The 15372-nt window shown below is 36.1% G+C and overlaps 1 protein-coding gene across 3 annotated transcripts in view; it reads left to right on the top strand.

The window, feature by feature from the left end:
• The window catches only part of Cmss1 (cms1 ribosomal small subunit homolog), a 330405-nt gene that overhangs the window by 291185 nt on the left and 23848 nt on the right, over nucleotides 1-15372 (top strand). For 2 of the 3 annotated variants that reach the window (XM_026402410.2, XM_026402407.2), the window contains one exon: nucleotides 11428-11513. In XM_026402410.2, the coding sequence (XP_026258195.1) occupies nucleotides 11428-11513 (86 nt within the window). The other variant, XM_026402408.2, reaches the window with a different exon arrangement.

The following is a 15372-nucleotide window of genomic DNA, read 5'->3' on the forward strand; positions in this document are numbered from 1 at the left end:
GCCCTCAGGTAGCTGGCTCACAGCCCAGTAGGGAGGACAGATGTTATGTGATGAGTATTCTAATCGATGAATACCTGAGCTGGAACAATTCCTACAGGAGTAGTTGGCAAACTCTGGCCTATGGGCAGGCTGCCTGCTTTTGTGTATAAAATTTTGTCATAGCACAGCTATACCCACTCATTTACATTGTGTTGGTGGTTTCCAAATAGCACATTGTGCAGTTTTGATAGAGAACACATGGCCCACGAGCTGAAAGTATTACTATCTGGTCTTTGAATTTAAAAAAAAAAAAATGTCATGTGTTGGCTTAGAGAAAGGAACCAAGTAAGTGTTTGAAGATACCTTGGAGGATGTTAGGGAATAGTGAAAGAAAAGTATGTGAGGTGTGAGAATGAAATCACTACTACATTACTTCAAAAAACAAAGGAGAAAGTGGCAAAAAGTTGAGGTCTATCAGTGTTGAGTGCCCCAGGGCAGTCAAGTAAAATGATGACTCTGATGGCCATGAGAATTTGTGTACCATGCTATGTTAACAGTTTATTCATTATGATAGAACTCTGTAACAACCCAATAAGGTAGGCACGATTAATACTCCATTTTATTGATGAGAAAACTAAGGTGCAAAAAGAGCCAGTAACTTTTCCAAGACCTCACATCTTGTAAACGGAAGAGGTATGGTTCCAATCTTGGCATCCTGATTCTGGAGACCTTGTCATTTTAACCCCTGCAATATATTCATGTGACAATTAGGGGATTATTGGTGTCCTTTTCAGGAGTAAATCATATATATTGTAGAGTATGTTTTCCTTGATCTGTCCATGAGTCTTCTCTGTTGGTACCATCCTCAATATTATTTCAAAAAAACCAACATTGAGTTTTCTTAGGGAGTAGGGAGGTAGCTTCATTTGAGAGAAAATGGTGCTTACCATGGGCCATTCACTGTTCTAAGTGTTTTACACTAATTTACATGATCCTCTCAGCTACCTCATTTAATATATTAGAAAAAAAAGGAAAAAAAAAAAAACATGAGTCAACTTACCTAAAAATCAATAGCTATTGGGTGGCAGGGATGTTATGTGAATCAGTGTGTTCTGGAGGGAAACAGCTTGGTGCCTGATTTAGCATGACCTGCTCACCTCCATCCATCCTTGGCTTTTGCCCAATTCTCTGAGATTTTAGCCTAAGTCTGGCTCTCTTCCTTACTACTTACTCCCTACACTCCAGTGTGGTAGCCATTTATCAAAGTAGAAAAAAGAGAGTTCAGTATGTTGTTGTTTTTTTTTAATAAGATTGAAATATGGTACCAACAGAAAAGACTCATGGACAGATCAATGAAACCATACCCTAGAATATATATGATTGGTGTTTTAATTAAAGTGCCATCACAAGACAATAATGAAGAGAAGAATTATTCAACACAAAATTAGGACAATTGATTAAATATTTGAAATGTAAAGCTTCAGTTGATACCATACAACAGATTCTTCTCCATATGGATTTCAGTTAAATGTTAAAAAAATAAAAAATATTTAACTCACTAAAAAATAATTGATAAAAGTAGCTACTTTGGGATATTTTGGAGAACTTTCCTAAGAAAAATTACAATGAAAATATATGATAATTTGATCACATCATAATTGGATACATCCATAAGATCAGAAATGATTTTTAAAATTAAAAAACAAAACAATGTTAAGAATTGGCCTTAAAGAGAGGTGGGAGGGGAAGGGAGGGAGAAGGGGAATTGCATGGAAGATGGAAGCAGACCCTCATCATTATACAGAATGCATGTATGACCAAGTAAGGAAAAAGAAAATAAAAAAAGAAGTGTATCACATTAGATTGGGTAGAGAGAAGTGATGGGAGGGGATGGGGGGAAGGAAGGACAGCAGAATAAAATAGACATTATTATTGCTGTATGTATATATGTGACGGCATGACCAATGTAATTCTGCAACCTGTACACTCAGAAAAATGAGAAATTATACCCCATCTGATTCAAATGTATGATATGTCAAGATCATTGTACTGTCATGTGTATCTAATTAAAACAAATTTTAAAAGAATTGGCCTTGATATTAAAAGACCAAAGCAGATTAATAGGTAAAATATTAAAACCCTCATTTGACAAATGAACAAAGGTTAAGAATACTCTATTCATATATAATTCACATAACTAATAAAAAGTAAAATATTTAGTCTCAGTCATAATCAAATGAATGCAAATTAAAATGCTATATCAGTTTTACTCATTAGCAATGTTAAAAAGATAATATCCAATGATTGCTGGGGGTGGGTATAAGATAGGTATTTTTATACAGTATAGATGACTTACAAGTTAACCCAAGACCTTATGGAAAAATACAAGTTAAGACTCTGTAAGTCATTCATACCCTTTTATGATGTAATTTTCCTTCTAGAAATCTTTCCTAAATAGAAATACATAAAGTGTTATGTATAAAGATGTCTATTATACCATAATAGACATATTATACCATAATAGACATATTATATTATAAAGGCTAATTTTTAGAAATAATCTAAGTAATGATAGAACAAATTAATATAGTACAGGCAAACAATGGTTTGTTATAGCTAAATTAATGATATTAATTATTTAATGACATGATATCATGATATAATATTAAAGTATAAAGTATTTGTGTATGATGCAATTCTGGGTGTGTAAAGTTCTGTGCATATGTATATACATGTACATATACTCATACTCAGAAAGAACAAAAGATTGAAATAAATGCATCAAATTATAATAGTGGGTATCTATAGCAGGAACATCTTTTTATAGTAGGACCAAATTTGTTTGTTTTTGCTTTTCTGTAGTCTCATTGTTAGAATAGTACTGGCAAATTGAGTCCATAAACTGTTTCATCCCTACCTTATCCCACCCCACTGAGCCACATCCCCAGCCCTATTATGTATTTTGTTTAGAGACAGTCTCACTGAGTTATACTAAGCACCTCGCTGTTTCTGAGGCTGCCTTTGAACTCCCGATCCTCCTGCCTCAGCCTCCCCAGCCACTGGGATTACAGGTGTGCACCGCTGCGCCCACCTGGAGTTATGGTTCTTGTAGATCATTCCAAACCCAAATATGTTTGCCATGTAAGTGATAATTAGTTAATATCTTTAAGCCCAATTTACCAATAGGAAACTTCAAGGATTAAGCAATAAAGTGCTTTGTCCTAAGTTACATGAAAAGGTGGTCAGGAAAGGGCTTTTTCCATTGAAAAGCTGTGTAACGTAGCTGAGCATTCTGAAGCAGGACACATGAACATCACACTCACCTTTAACAATCTACAAGATGTACATCAAGGGCATATTGTAAGTAATCTAATAGGTAGCTGAAGTCTCTAGAGAGTAAAGGGCTGTCCTAATGGAAACAAGGTGCTTTCCATTGTAACATGCATCTTCCGAGGGATTGTACTTTATAATAAGAGTAGGTAGCAGAGCTAGCTGCCACCTCATAGGCTTTTTTCTTGTGCAATTTATGTTCAGGGGAAATTATGTAACTTGCACACCCACGTAATAGGTTATGTTCACCCATATTCTTTAATATGTTACCCTATGCCTCTGTACTTCAGTGTTCCACTACACTGTGGAAACTTTAACGTGTCCAGGGTATATAGCATTCTACAAGAAGTTGGCCTAAATCATAAGAGAATCATAAATCACAGCAGTATGACTTCATCAGTCTACAAATGAGAAAACTGTAACACTGAGTAAGTGATTTGCCCAAGATCACAAAATTTGGAACTCAAATTTAGGTCCTCTAGGTTGTCTCCCATCACTCTTCTATACTGACACTTCTCAAAATAAACGCACAGAGCACTGTTCTGGAAATTGTTAAAAGGTGTTCTGCAAAGATCAACATTTAGGAATCAAATAAGCCTAAGGAAGTTCTCATCTCCATTCCCTCACTTGAGGATAGTAAGCATATTACTGTACTAAAGAATCCCTGCAGGAAGACAGGTACTAAAGCAATTGGGATGTAGGGATAAGCATAAATCAAGACTAGCCCAGACAAACCAGGATATATTTTCTCCCCAGCTAAAATATAAAATGGGACAGGGGAGTTGGGGAAAGTTCCTGACAGATTCGATACGATTAGTTTTGGGTTGTTTGGAAGAGATGTGCTTCCTATTGCCTATATTTAGTACCTTCTGCTTTAGTTAGATGAGAGTTAATCAAAGATAATGTTCATTATTATACTAAAATAGAATCTCCCCTCAAAGGCCCATGGATTCTAATACCACCAGAGAACTATTTAATTTCCTTTCCAAGTTAGAGGGGAAATATTGCATAGTAGTTAAGAACAGACTTGGAATTAAGACTGCCTGGGTCTAAGTCCTGGCTCTCTCTCATTAACAGTGAGAAGTCTTGGTTTCCACTCTATAAAGCAGATAGTATTAGCAGTCTACATTTTGAAAGTCTAACATGAGAGTTAAATTCAGGCCCTTTTGGTTGTTTATGTAGTTATGTTTGTGTAATTATGCTCATTTATGTGGCGTATTCAGAATAGTGTCTTACACAAAGTAAGGACTATATAAAAGCTATTTATTATTAGCTTCTAGTCCAGGAATGGAGAATTTATATAATAGTGCATCCAAACGTAACAAATATGTTAATTCAATAAAGTAACAAATATATTAAGGCCAAAAATGCCCCTGCCAGCATCTGTGGCTCTATCACCTAACTACAAAATTGGCCAGAAAAGGTTGATTCGAAATTACTCATAGTTTGAAAACTGGCCCCAAATATGTAAATGTTCCAAAATTTAAAACTAGAGAGGGAGAAGGGTCAAGATTTAACACTCAAGACTGAAGTTGTGTTCATGTCACCTAAACCAACTCATCTTTGCTTTTTCTTTAAGCTAAAAATAAAATAAGATCAAAGGGGAGAAAGGAATACCTTATTGCAAGACCAGACAGTAAGCAGGTAGTGTTCCTATCTGCAAAGCTGTTCCCTGATGTCAACACCACCCATGCGTCTTTTTTGTAACATGGTAGGGGAGGTACCAAGGCACCAATTTTTGACATAAGAGACCCTTCCCACTGTCACTGTTGCCAGGCCTAAGTCCCAGCATTCGAATCAAGGGTCAGGTTAATGGCCCTTCCTGAGGAGACTCTCCTGTGTGCATTTTAAGTAAATGTGGTAACGCTAACATTGAGTAGTCAGACTTCTACAAAATAACCTTTAAGATTTAGTTCTTCTGACTTGAAGGTAGCAAGAGAAATTTTGTAGTATTCAACCTCCTGACAAAAAGAAGGGAAAACACTTTTCTTCAGTCAAGTGCTGTTGAGGAGGTCTTGTTGATCTTAGTGCTTTACCTTATCAGAGTGTCAAGACTCATAAAGTGACCACAGGTCATGTTTTGCCATCCTGTTCCAAATTTTTTTACTTTAAAGTTGCCTCTGGGAACTGGCAGCCTATTTTGTAAGTAAAACTCAAGATGTGTTGCTAGGGACATCCTCGCTATGAAAACAGGAGTGTTATTGGAATGTAGATTACATTGTACCCATTGCTATTAGAAATGGCAAAATTAAAGGATCACCCCACTCCTCATTACAGCTCAGAGTGATTCTAAAACTTCTGATAAAACCAACACACAGAGACTTAACCAGAAGCATTTGATTTTTTTTTTTTTAATTTGGAGACAGGGAAAAGAGATCCTAAGGATTTTGAGAGATAGAAGAGGTTAAATCATGCCCAGTTTCTTGCTATATGTAAGAGAGTGAAAAGTCAAATGAGGAAAACTTGATAGCCAGGAAAACAAAACAAAACTGGAAAGCACAAGTTCAACTAACATACAGCCTGATAAACCACCACAAGCCTAAGAAAGACTGAGTGTTCCAGTATCCCAGCACCTAGACCTAGACCTGCATAGCCAGCAAAGACCCAGAGACTAAAGGGCCTGCCTGCCTGAGCTTCTCTGAGAAGCCCCTCACAGCAACTAGATGCCCCATATTGGGCACAATAAACTTGGAGTTGAATATGCTTTCCTTTCTGCCATTTCCTTCCTTGAATCCTTCATTTTCACAGGCCCTGATCACCTTTTCTCTTCATTTTCCTTTCTCATTGAAAGTTGCAACTGCTTGCTGCATTTTAGCCCTCAGATAATCTTGTTTCTGCATTTGGAGTCTTCACAGAGGTGAAACTTGAGCTGAATTTTGGAGGTTAGAGGTAAGATTCTGATAAAAACAGAGAGACAACAAGAATAGAGAGCGGGTGTTCTGAAAATTAGAGTGAGAAATACACTTAAAGACATTATGATTCTTTTCAGGGGTGGCCGAATGGATTATAAAACCTTCTGTTTTAGTCATGGTATAACTAGTAATTATTTTGCAAAGTGAACAGAACAATGAAGAAACAGCTTCCTTCCTCCACTGCACAACCTGTTAGTAGAGGTCGAGTCCAATCATGAGCCACTTCTTCCAAGAACTATATTTACAGTATAGTTCTTTGGTTATGATCAATGCATACATCTTCTCTCACTGCCTGTCCTCCCCTATGCTCTGTGTTACTAGCATGGCCTTGTGGCCTTCACAGAGTTCAGTCTCAGGGCCCTGTTCTTTCGATGTGGGAATTGTGTTCTTTCTCAGTAATGCTGGTGGGAGTCTCTTAATGAGCTGGGAACAGGGTTCTTGAAGAGTAGTTCCCAGTCCTGGTTCTCCTAGCCAAATAAAACATTCTGGCTCCTAGGGATGAGTAATTTTAGCAAAACACTTTAGACTGTTTAAGTACAGCTGTGTATCCAGCATTACTTTTTCAGATTGTATAGCATTGCTTTCCCAGAAAACAAATGACCACTTCTAAAAATAGAGAAGAACGACCCCCTCAAAGTGAAATTGAACTAAATTGGAACTAGATGAAATTTTTTAAAACAATCAGAACAAAATGATAAAAGGAACAATTCAGCAGGAAGCCTTCACCATTTGAACTTGCATGTGCCAGATATAATAATGAAATATGTAGAATTACTAGAAAACATGGACAAATTCAAAATGAGAAGATGTTAATACATACCTTTTAACTGATAAAGCACAAAAAAATCATAAACAGAACAGATTTCAAAAAACATAACAAGTTTGTCTATGATCATACTTTGGAATCTCAGGGTTTTCAAAAACCCTGAGACATTTTTAAAAATTCATTATGTCCTATGGCACAAGGGCCAAATCCAACCAGGATGAGTTTCTATAAATTAAATGTATCAGTACAAAGCCATTACCATCTACATCCATTGCCCAAGGCTGCCTCACAGCACAACAGCAGAGTTCAACCATAACAACAGTGGCCTTATTGCTCTGCAAACACAACATCTACATATTATATGGTCCTTTACCCAAAAAGTTTGCCAAATTCCTGTGATGGACAATGAAGCAAGTCTTGACAAATGATAAAGAATTCATATGTAGGGCGAATCCATATGTAGGGCCTGGGTTTGTAGCTCAGTGGTAGAGCACCTGCCTGGCACATGTAAGGCACTGGGTTCAATCCTCAGCACCTCATTGTGTCCATCTACAATTAAAAAAAAAATTTAAGAATATGTAGGCCACTTTTCTATTTTCATTGTTTTCTAACCACAATGCAACAAAAGGATGACTTTTTAAAAATATGTTTAGAAATCTAAAAATATACTTCTTGGGAGATAAACAGGCAATTATACAAATTTGAAGATAATCCAGTTTTCCCAGAAAATTTATTTTTTATTGATTTTTTTAAAAAATAAATGACAGTAGAATGCATTACAATTCTTATTACACATATACAGCACAATTAACGAAATAAATAAGCAAATCCCCCCCAAAAAATATATGTATATATACTTCTTAATAACTAGTGGATCAAAGAAAAGTTGTAAGGGAAAACATTATGAACTAAATATTTGTATTCTCCTAATAATCAGTGTGATGGTATTTGGAGATAAGGCTTGGGGAGGTAATGAGGTTAGATGAGGTCATAAGGATGTGGCCCCCAGGATAAAATATGTACATTTATGAGGACACACCAGATAGCTGGTTCAATCTATCTACCATGTGAGGACACAGTGAGAAGGCAGCTGTCAGCAAGCCAGGAAGAAAATCCTCACTAGATCCTGACCATGTTGGTACCCCCATCTCAACTTCCAGCCTCCAGAACCATAAGAAAATAATTATCTCTCATTTAAACCAGTCTGTAGTATTTTACTGGGCAGCTCAAGCTGAAAACTTCAGAAACTTTAACGCATTTACAATTCAATGATAATAAAAATGTTATTTAGCTTAAATTATATCAAGAAGGAGTGTATGGCTTTGATGCTTATATCAGAAACACTAATGGACTAAATAATTGCCCAACCACAAAATATTACAAAATCAATAAAGAAAACATACAGAAAATAAGTTCTACTCTTATAAATGAAATCATAGATATATATAAAATATCAATAAATGAAGAACCTGGTTTTGAAAAAGAAAGCTCTCTAGCAAGAAGAAGATGCAGGGCTGAGGCTGTGGCTCAGCATTACTGCACTTGCCTGGCATGTGTGAGGCACTGGGTTCGATTCTCAGCACTGCATATAAATAAATAAAATAAAGATCTATCAACAACTAAAAATATATTTTTTTAAAATTTTTAAAAAGAAAAAAGATTCAAATAAAATGAAGGGAAAAGGAGAAATAGGTACATATAATGATGAACTCTTCCCAGTAAATTTGAAAATTTATATAAGATAGCCAATTAACAAGAAAAAAATAATGCTGACCAAAGCTGAATTAAGAATAGATAGAAAATATGAATAATCATATAACCATTAGACTTTGAAGCATTAATTTAAAATATACACACAAAGAATACTAATATACTTTGCTGGTTATACTGACAGATTTCACCAAATAACAAGTAACATACAATTTCAACTGTATATAACTATTTCAGAGAATTTTAAAAAGAAAAAATTTCCCAGATCTTTTATGAAAGATATTCTATAACCTCAAAACCTAAAGCAGACAAGGGAAATACTAAAAAAGAAAATTATATCATTCTGACTTTTAAACATTGATGGAAAAAATCTATTAAACATAACACAACCAGTTGGGGTTTATCCTGGAAATAACAAGGATGGTTTACCATTGTCAACCTATTCTTGCATCATCATGTTAACAGATTATAAGGGGAAAAAAATATGATCATCTCAATGAATGCAAACAAAAAGTATGGCATTATATTCTACTCTTATTCATTATTTAAAAATAAAAGCAACCAAGAGACCTCTTGGCAGAAGAATACAGGAACCTAATGAAACTGTAAGCAGCATGTTTTGATGGAAGGGTAGTAGTGTTGGATTAATATCATAAACTCTCAGATTAGAATATCTGGGGTTCAAATACCAGCTCTGCCAATAGATGTGTGATGTTGAACAAGTGTTATAAATTAGCTTCTATCATGTTTTCTGAGGAATAATTTACATATATTAAGATTTACAGTATAGTTCTTTGGTTATGATCAATGCATACAGTAGTGTAGCCACCACCACAATCAAGATATAGAACATTTCCATTGCAACCAAGAAGTCCCCACCTCTAATCTCCTGTAACTACAGACCTGTTTTTTGTCACTATAGTTATGCCTCTCCCAGAAAGTTAAATAAATGGAATCATACATTATATAGCTCATTGAGTCTGACTTCTTTTACTGAGCACCATGCTTTGAAAATTTATCCATGTTGTTGTGTGCTTCCATAGCTTGTTTTATTCTGTTCTCAAATGTGAGTTCAGCCAGGGAAAATCTAAGTTTTTATGAGGCCCAAACCTTACACAATTTGGGGGTCCCTCTCTAAGAAAAAGAATGCAGAATTACAGATACACAAATAGGTTTAAAAGGTGTTATTTTAAATATGAAAGAACAACAGTACTGCTAAAACAGGAATTTTGAAAATTTTTTACTCATCCCCATCAGGGATGAGGGGGATGCTCAGGGAAGGGTCAACCTTTTTGTTCAATTGATTTAATGATGCCTACCTATATTATGGAGGGTAATGTTTTTTTAGTCAATCCACTTAAATGTTAATGTCCCCCAAAATAGCCTCAGAAATATCCAAAATAACTTTTGACAAGTATCTGAACACCCTGTGACCCATTCAATTGAACACAAAATGTCTAGCATCATAGTATACAACTATTTATAAGCTCTGACCAACTAAACGTACTAATTTTGACCTAAATATGAATTCTGACCAAGTTGCTCACAAATTTACACGTTGGACTCACTTTGAGATATATGAAGATACCAAAGAGAATGAATGAAGCCTTTTAAAGACCAAAATTTGCCAGGCACAGTGGCAGGCACATGCCTGTAATTCCAGTGGCTCCAGAGGCTGAGGCAGGAGAATCATGAGTTAGAAGCCAGCCTCAGCAATTCTGTGAGGCCCTAAGGAACTTAGGGAGAACCTGTCTCTAAATAAAATATTTAAAAGGGCAGAGGATGTGGTGTAGTGGTTAAGCGCCTCTGGGTTCTATCCCTGGGACCCAAAAAAAGGGGAAAAAAGACCAAAAATTTTTCTAAAGGGAGAAACCACTAGAACCTTAAAGGCAGTAATGGCATCATAAGAAGTAAGAACCTTCTGGTTACCATGTTTTTTCAGGAGAGCTTTATAGGAAAACTTTTATTTTTCCTGATTCTTATCATAAGAATGTCTTTTTCCATTATGGAAAGATAAGTGAATTCAAAATTGGAATTTATCATGAGCTATAATCCTTTGTCATAGTCTCTTAACATTTTCCTGGCAACCAACACCTAGGTATCAAGGACTGTCTGATGCTCAGTGGAGCAGTCGCTTGCAGTGTCTGACTTTAGACTCAACTATGCTCTAAGGTGTGTGACTTTATATATGAAATGTCCCCCAAAAGCTTATGTGTAAAACAATGCAAAATGTTTTCCTCCTCTACATGTTCTTGTCAGGTCTTTTGGTCATAGCAATGGAAAAACTAAAACAACTTCTTTAAACAGCAGTTTTCTTATCTGAAAGGGTGGGGTCATGTCTATAAAATCAATAGTTACAAGAATTAGATAATTAGATATCTAAGATTCTATTTATGAAGCCCATTGTTAAACATATAACCATGCTTAATAAGGGTGGTTCTGTTCACCTATTACTATCATCATAAGATGGCTTTTTTTCATTGTAATCTCTTAGTAAACATTTTTCAAAGGCTGCAAAAAGTTCCCTTGTATGAGTATTCCATAAATAAACATTCTTTAATGTTAGGCATCTAGGTAGGTAATATTCATTTTTTTAGTTTATAAATAAGACTGACATCTTAGTGCTTAAATCACTGCCTTCATTTTAGGTCATTTCCTTACCTAGAAAGGAGGTACCAGGGTATGAAAGAGAGAGACACTTTTCTAATTTTCAAACTTTGTATTTCCTAGATGCATCAGATGGTGAAGAAGGAGATACAGAAATGACACAGCAGGAGACAGCTCCAGTTCCTGCCCCCTCAAAGAAAGCCAAACAGGTGATGGTCACTGGGACACCTGCCACTGTTGGATTCTGAGATCACTTCTTCCACCCTTCTACAGCACTTCCTATGCCCTACTATCAGTTGTGGTGGGATTTGAGGGAAGCTTCACCTTCTCTGCCTTCAAAAAGGCTTTGCTTCCATAATTATGAACTGCAAGGTGTGCGTCCCCTTGATTTGTGTTCATTTAACTATATGAATGCATTTCACAATAACAGTATCTTAGATTTTTATATCACTTTTAAACTGAAGATTCAATTTTATTCTTTTGAGGGCAGTTCCTAGGAGGAGACAAATAGCATTAAGATATGAAACATCACCCCACACGCAATGCATGATTATGGTAGCAGCCATACTGCCTGCAAGTTCCTGGGGTTTTATTTCTACTCAGCATCAGGGTCTGTCATATGTATTCTTATCAGGAAATTTGCTGCCTCATGTTATTCCAAGTGGACATTTGGATAAGCTTTACTTGCTAGATCTAATTTTTATTGCCTTTTAAATCTCTTGACTCATCTTTGAAATGCCACTCACATTCATGTAACTTTTTCTAATTTTGTATCTCTCAAACTTAACAGATAAATTCACATGTGAATTTTAAAGAACTGTCTGCTGTCCATCCAAAGTTACTATTTTCTTAATAGTAATGATTCTTTGTCTTATTCTTACTGTTGATATCCTAAATTTGTTCCACAAAAGGGTAACTCCACTCAGAGTTTGTGGCTGGGCTGAGGATAACTGTGCAACACAATTTTGCACAGTGGTTTTTTGTTTGTTTGTTTGTTTGTTTTAATTGACAGGGATGTAATCCCAATTTTAAATATTTTTTTATTTGCACATGGACACGGTTCCTTTATTTTATTCATTTCTTTTTATGTGGTGCTGAGGATCAAACCCAGTGCCTCACATGTACTAGGCAAGTACTTTGCCACTGAGCCACAACCCTAGCCACTTATGTGATCTTGGGCAAGTTAAATTCTCTACCTCAGTCTCCATCTTGGTAAAATAATAATAATGATTACATCTTCCTGCATGGGTATTAAATGAATTAGTACATGTTAAATACTTCAAACTGTGGTTGTCAAAGAATAATCACTAAAGTATTCACTATTATAATGAAATACACTTCATCTTTTTTATTTTGTTATTTTTCTTTGTTGGAACTGAGTATAAAAAGGTGTATATATTTAATATGTAATCATTTGGGTTTTCTCTCCAACCATTGAATGTTTTATTCATAGTTCCTAAACCAGTATAGTCTTTCTTTCAAAGACCTATAAGTTAAATCCTTACCTTTTCAAGGCACTTCCTCAAGGTGGAGTTAATTTTGTCTTAATTAATCCCACCAAACACACCACAACCATGTTTTCTTTGATCTTTGATCTAGTTGGTATCCATCTGCAGAACTTTTTTCCAAATACTCTTTGTACCCTATTGGCTTTCTTTTTCCTTACTTTCCCCCCTTGATTTTCATCTTGCTTCCTCCTTACTTCTTTTGGTCTATTGGCAAAAGAATAACTTTGAATTAATAAACTCATACAAGCCTGAATCATTATTGACTTTTTACTGGTTATACCATCTGCATTGCTAAATTCCTACCTGTTTTATAGCTTCTTTATCTATCAAGTGAGATAAGTGGAAGGTAGCTATAGGAATGAGAAGGAAAATGAGAAAAGAGAAAGTTAAATATATTTCCCAGTTGTAGGAGCATTTGCCTATCTTAGGCTACTCAGATTTTGACAGTGTTAAAGACCTTTTATTGAGCAATTACTATAGTCACTCTACAAGGCACACTGTAACTCACTCAAATCATCTTCACAGTGACACTATGTGGTCAGTGGTGCTCCATTGTACAAAGAACAACCTCTGGGAATTGTGTCCTCTCTCAGCTAGCTGGGAGCAGATTCTGAGGATTCTGCTGCTTCCACTGCCCTTTTTCCCTATCCTTTCTCTGTTAGCTTGGAAAATTGGATTTGCCATGTGCTTTGTTGGTCCCATACCTTTGTAAATATTCTGCTGAGCAAAGAAAAAAAAAAAAGAAAAAGAAATGTAAAAGCTTAAAGTTTTACTCTTTTAATCACCTTCTTCTTCCTTCTATTTCTTTCTCTACCAAATCCTTTCAAGACTCCAAGTCAGCCATATAAAATCCATTAACCCCTTTTTGCAACCCTCCTCATTTCCCTAGCCAGAGAATTCTCCTTTCTCTGAATTTACATGGGAATCTGTGTTCCTCTACTTCATATGAATGATATCCATCTGGATCCCCCCTCCAGCCTGGTACAGACTTTATCTATGCATCCACAGAATTTTGTCCCAAATTGGCACTCATTATTTGTGAAATGACAAAATGATTATAGTGAAGGATGACTATACCAGTACCCCAGTTTTCTCACCACTCATACCATCTCCACTCTTTGTGCCCCATCTGATAAACCATCAGCTTTCTGACATTGCTGTTTACAGAGGTCTCTTGGAGCCTTGTAACTCACTATCCATTCTTTAGCCCCATTCTTGACCTTCTCGACATAGGTCCCTCCTTGAAAGGCTCCCCCACCTCGACCTTTAGGGCAGGGGTCCTAACTCCAGCTTCGAGTTCTTGACTCCATCCCTGAGTACCCACATATTCCTTCTGGCTCCTCTGTGAGCTCCCCTGTGTTCTTATCCCACCACAAGACCAAGTTTCTTATCAGGCACACCATCCTTTCTGGAGCCTTTCTCCAGTTGTTCATGCACATAGAGTTTGAGTCTCCAGCTGGTTCATAAGTGCACTGGGGCCAGGATTTCTTTTGTGTCCAGTATAGTATCTAACACAGTGTTGGGAATTTATTTGGCTGACATGACCAGCTATATGTTTCCTATTATAGGAAAAAAAAACAGAAATTATTTTATACTATATTTAAATTTTTAACTTTCTTCATATTTGTTAGTTACTATTCTTTTTTTTTAAGTTTTTCTTCTTGCGTGGTCAAGAATCACCTGACATTGTACTGTCAACTATAATATACATTCAGGCTTTAATAGCACAAGGTGGAGCATCTTTTTAGATAAGTGGTGCTCCCTTCTTTGCCCTAACTGGGCCTCACATGCGCAACTGAGTCTACGCCCATAATCTGTCCAGTATTTCAAGCAGCAGATTTGTTATTGTATAAAAGTTTTAAAATCCATACAACTACATCATCTCTAGCAACCATTTCACATCTCAATAAGTATCCTTGGCCTGCTTAATAATGTGAATATAAAGATTTGCCAGCAGTTCTTTTTTTTCCCCAGGTATTGCTTCCAAAATAAATGATGAATTCCCTACTCCCAGAGATTGCATCACCCTCTTCCTTCTCAACATCAGTCATTTCAGAGCCAGCCCTAGTGACTTTGTAATTATGTTTCCCAGAATATAAACCTTTGCAAGGGATTTTCTGACTTTTCACTGATGCCTGCCTGATGTCAGAAGCTTTTCAGTGGTTCCATGACCCATCCCATCCCCCTCAAAAACCACAGTGAACATTTTTTTTTCTTCAACTAGCTTTTTGTTGATCGAATAAGATCATAGAGAAATCTTTACCAAGAAAGCTTATCCCTTCTGCTCCTTATCTTTCTCTGCTGTATATTTTCAATTCGCTTCAGCATTGCTCATTTCATATTTGTTTCATTCTTTATTTCCAAAATCATTCTTGATTCATAACAGAACATGGGACTATGACCTATCCACTCTCTGATTCACCTTTTTCCTTTCCATGACACCATCTCAGATCTATTCTTTGCATTGATCTATTCTTGCATAACAAATAGTCCAAAAGTCAGCAGCTTAAAACAGAAAAAATGTATTATCTCACAGTTTCTGTTATGTCACAGTCATGGT

Source organism: Urocitellus parryii, chromosome 2 (assembly GCF_045843805.1).
Source record: "Urocitellus parryii isolate mUroPar1 chromosome 2, mUroPar1.hap1, whole genome shotgun sequence".
In the NCBI taxonomy this organism is placed as follows: Eukaryota; Metazoa; Chordata; class Mammalia; order Rodentia; family Sciuridae; genus Urocitellus; species Urocitellus parryii.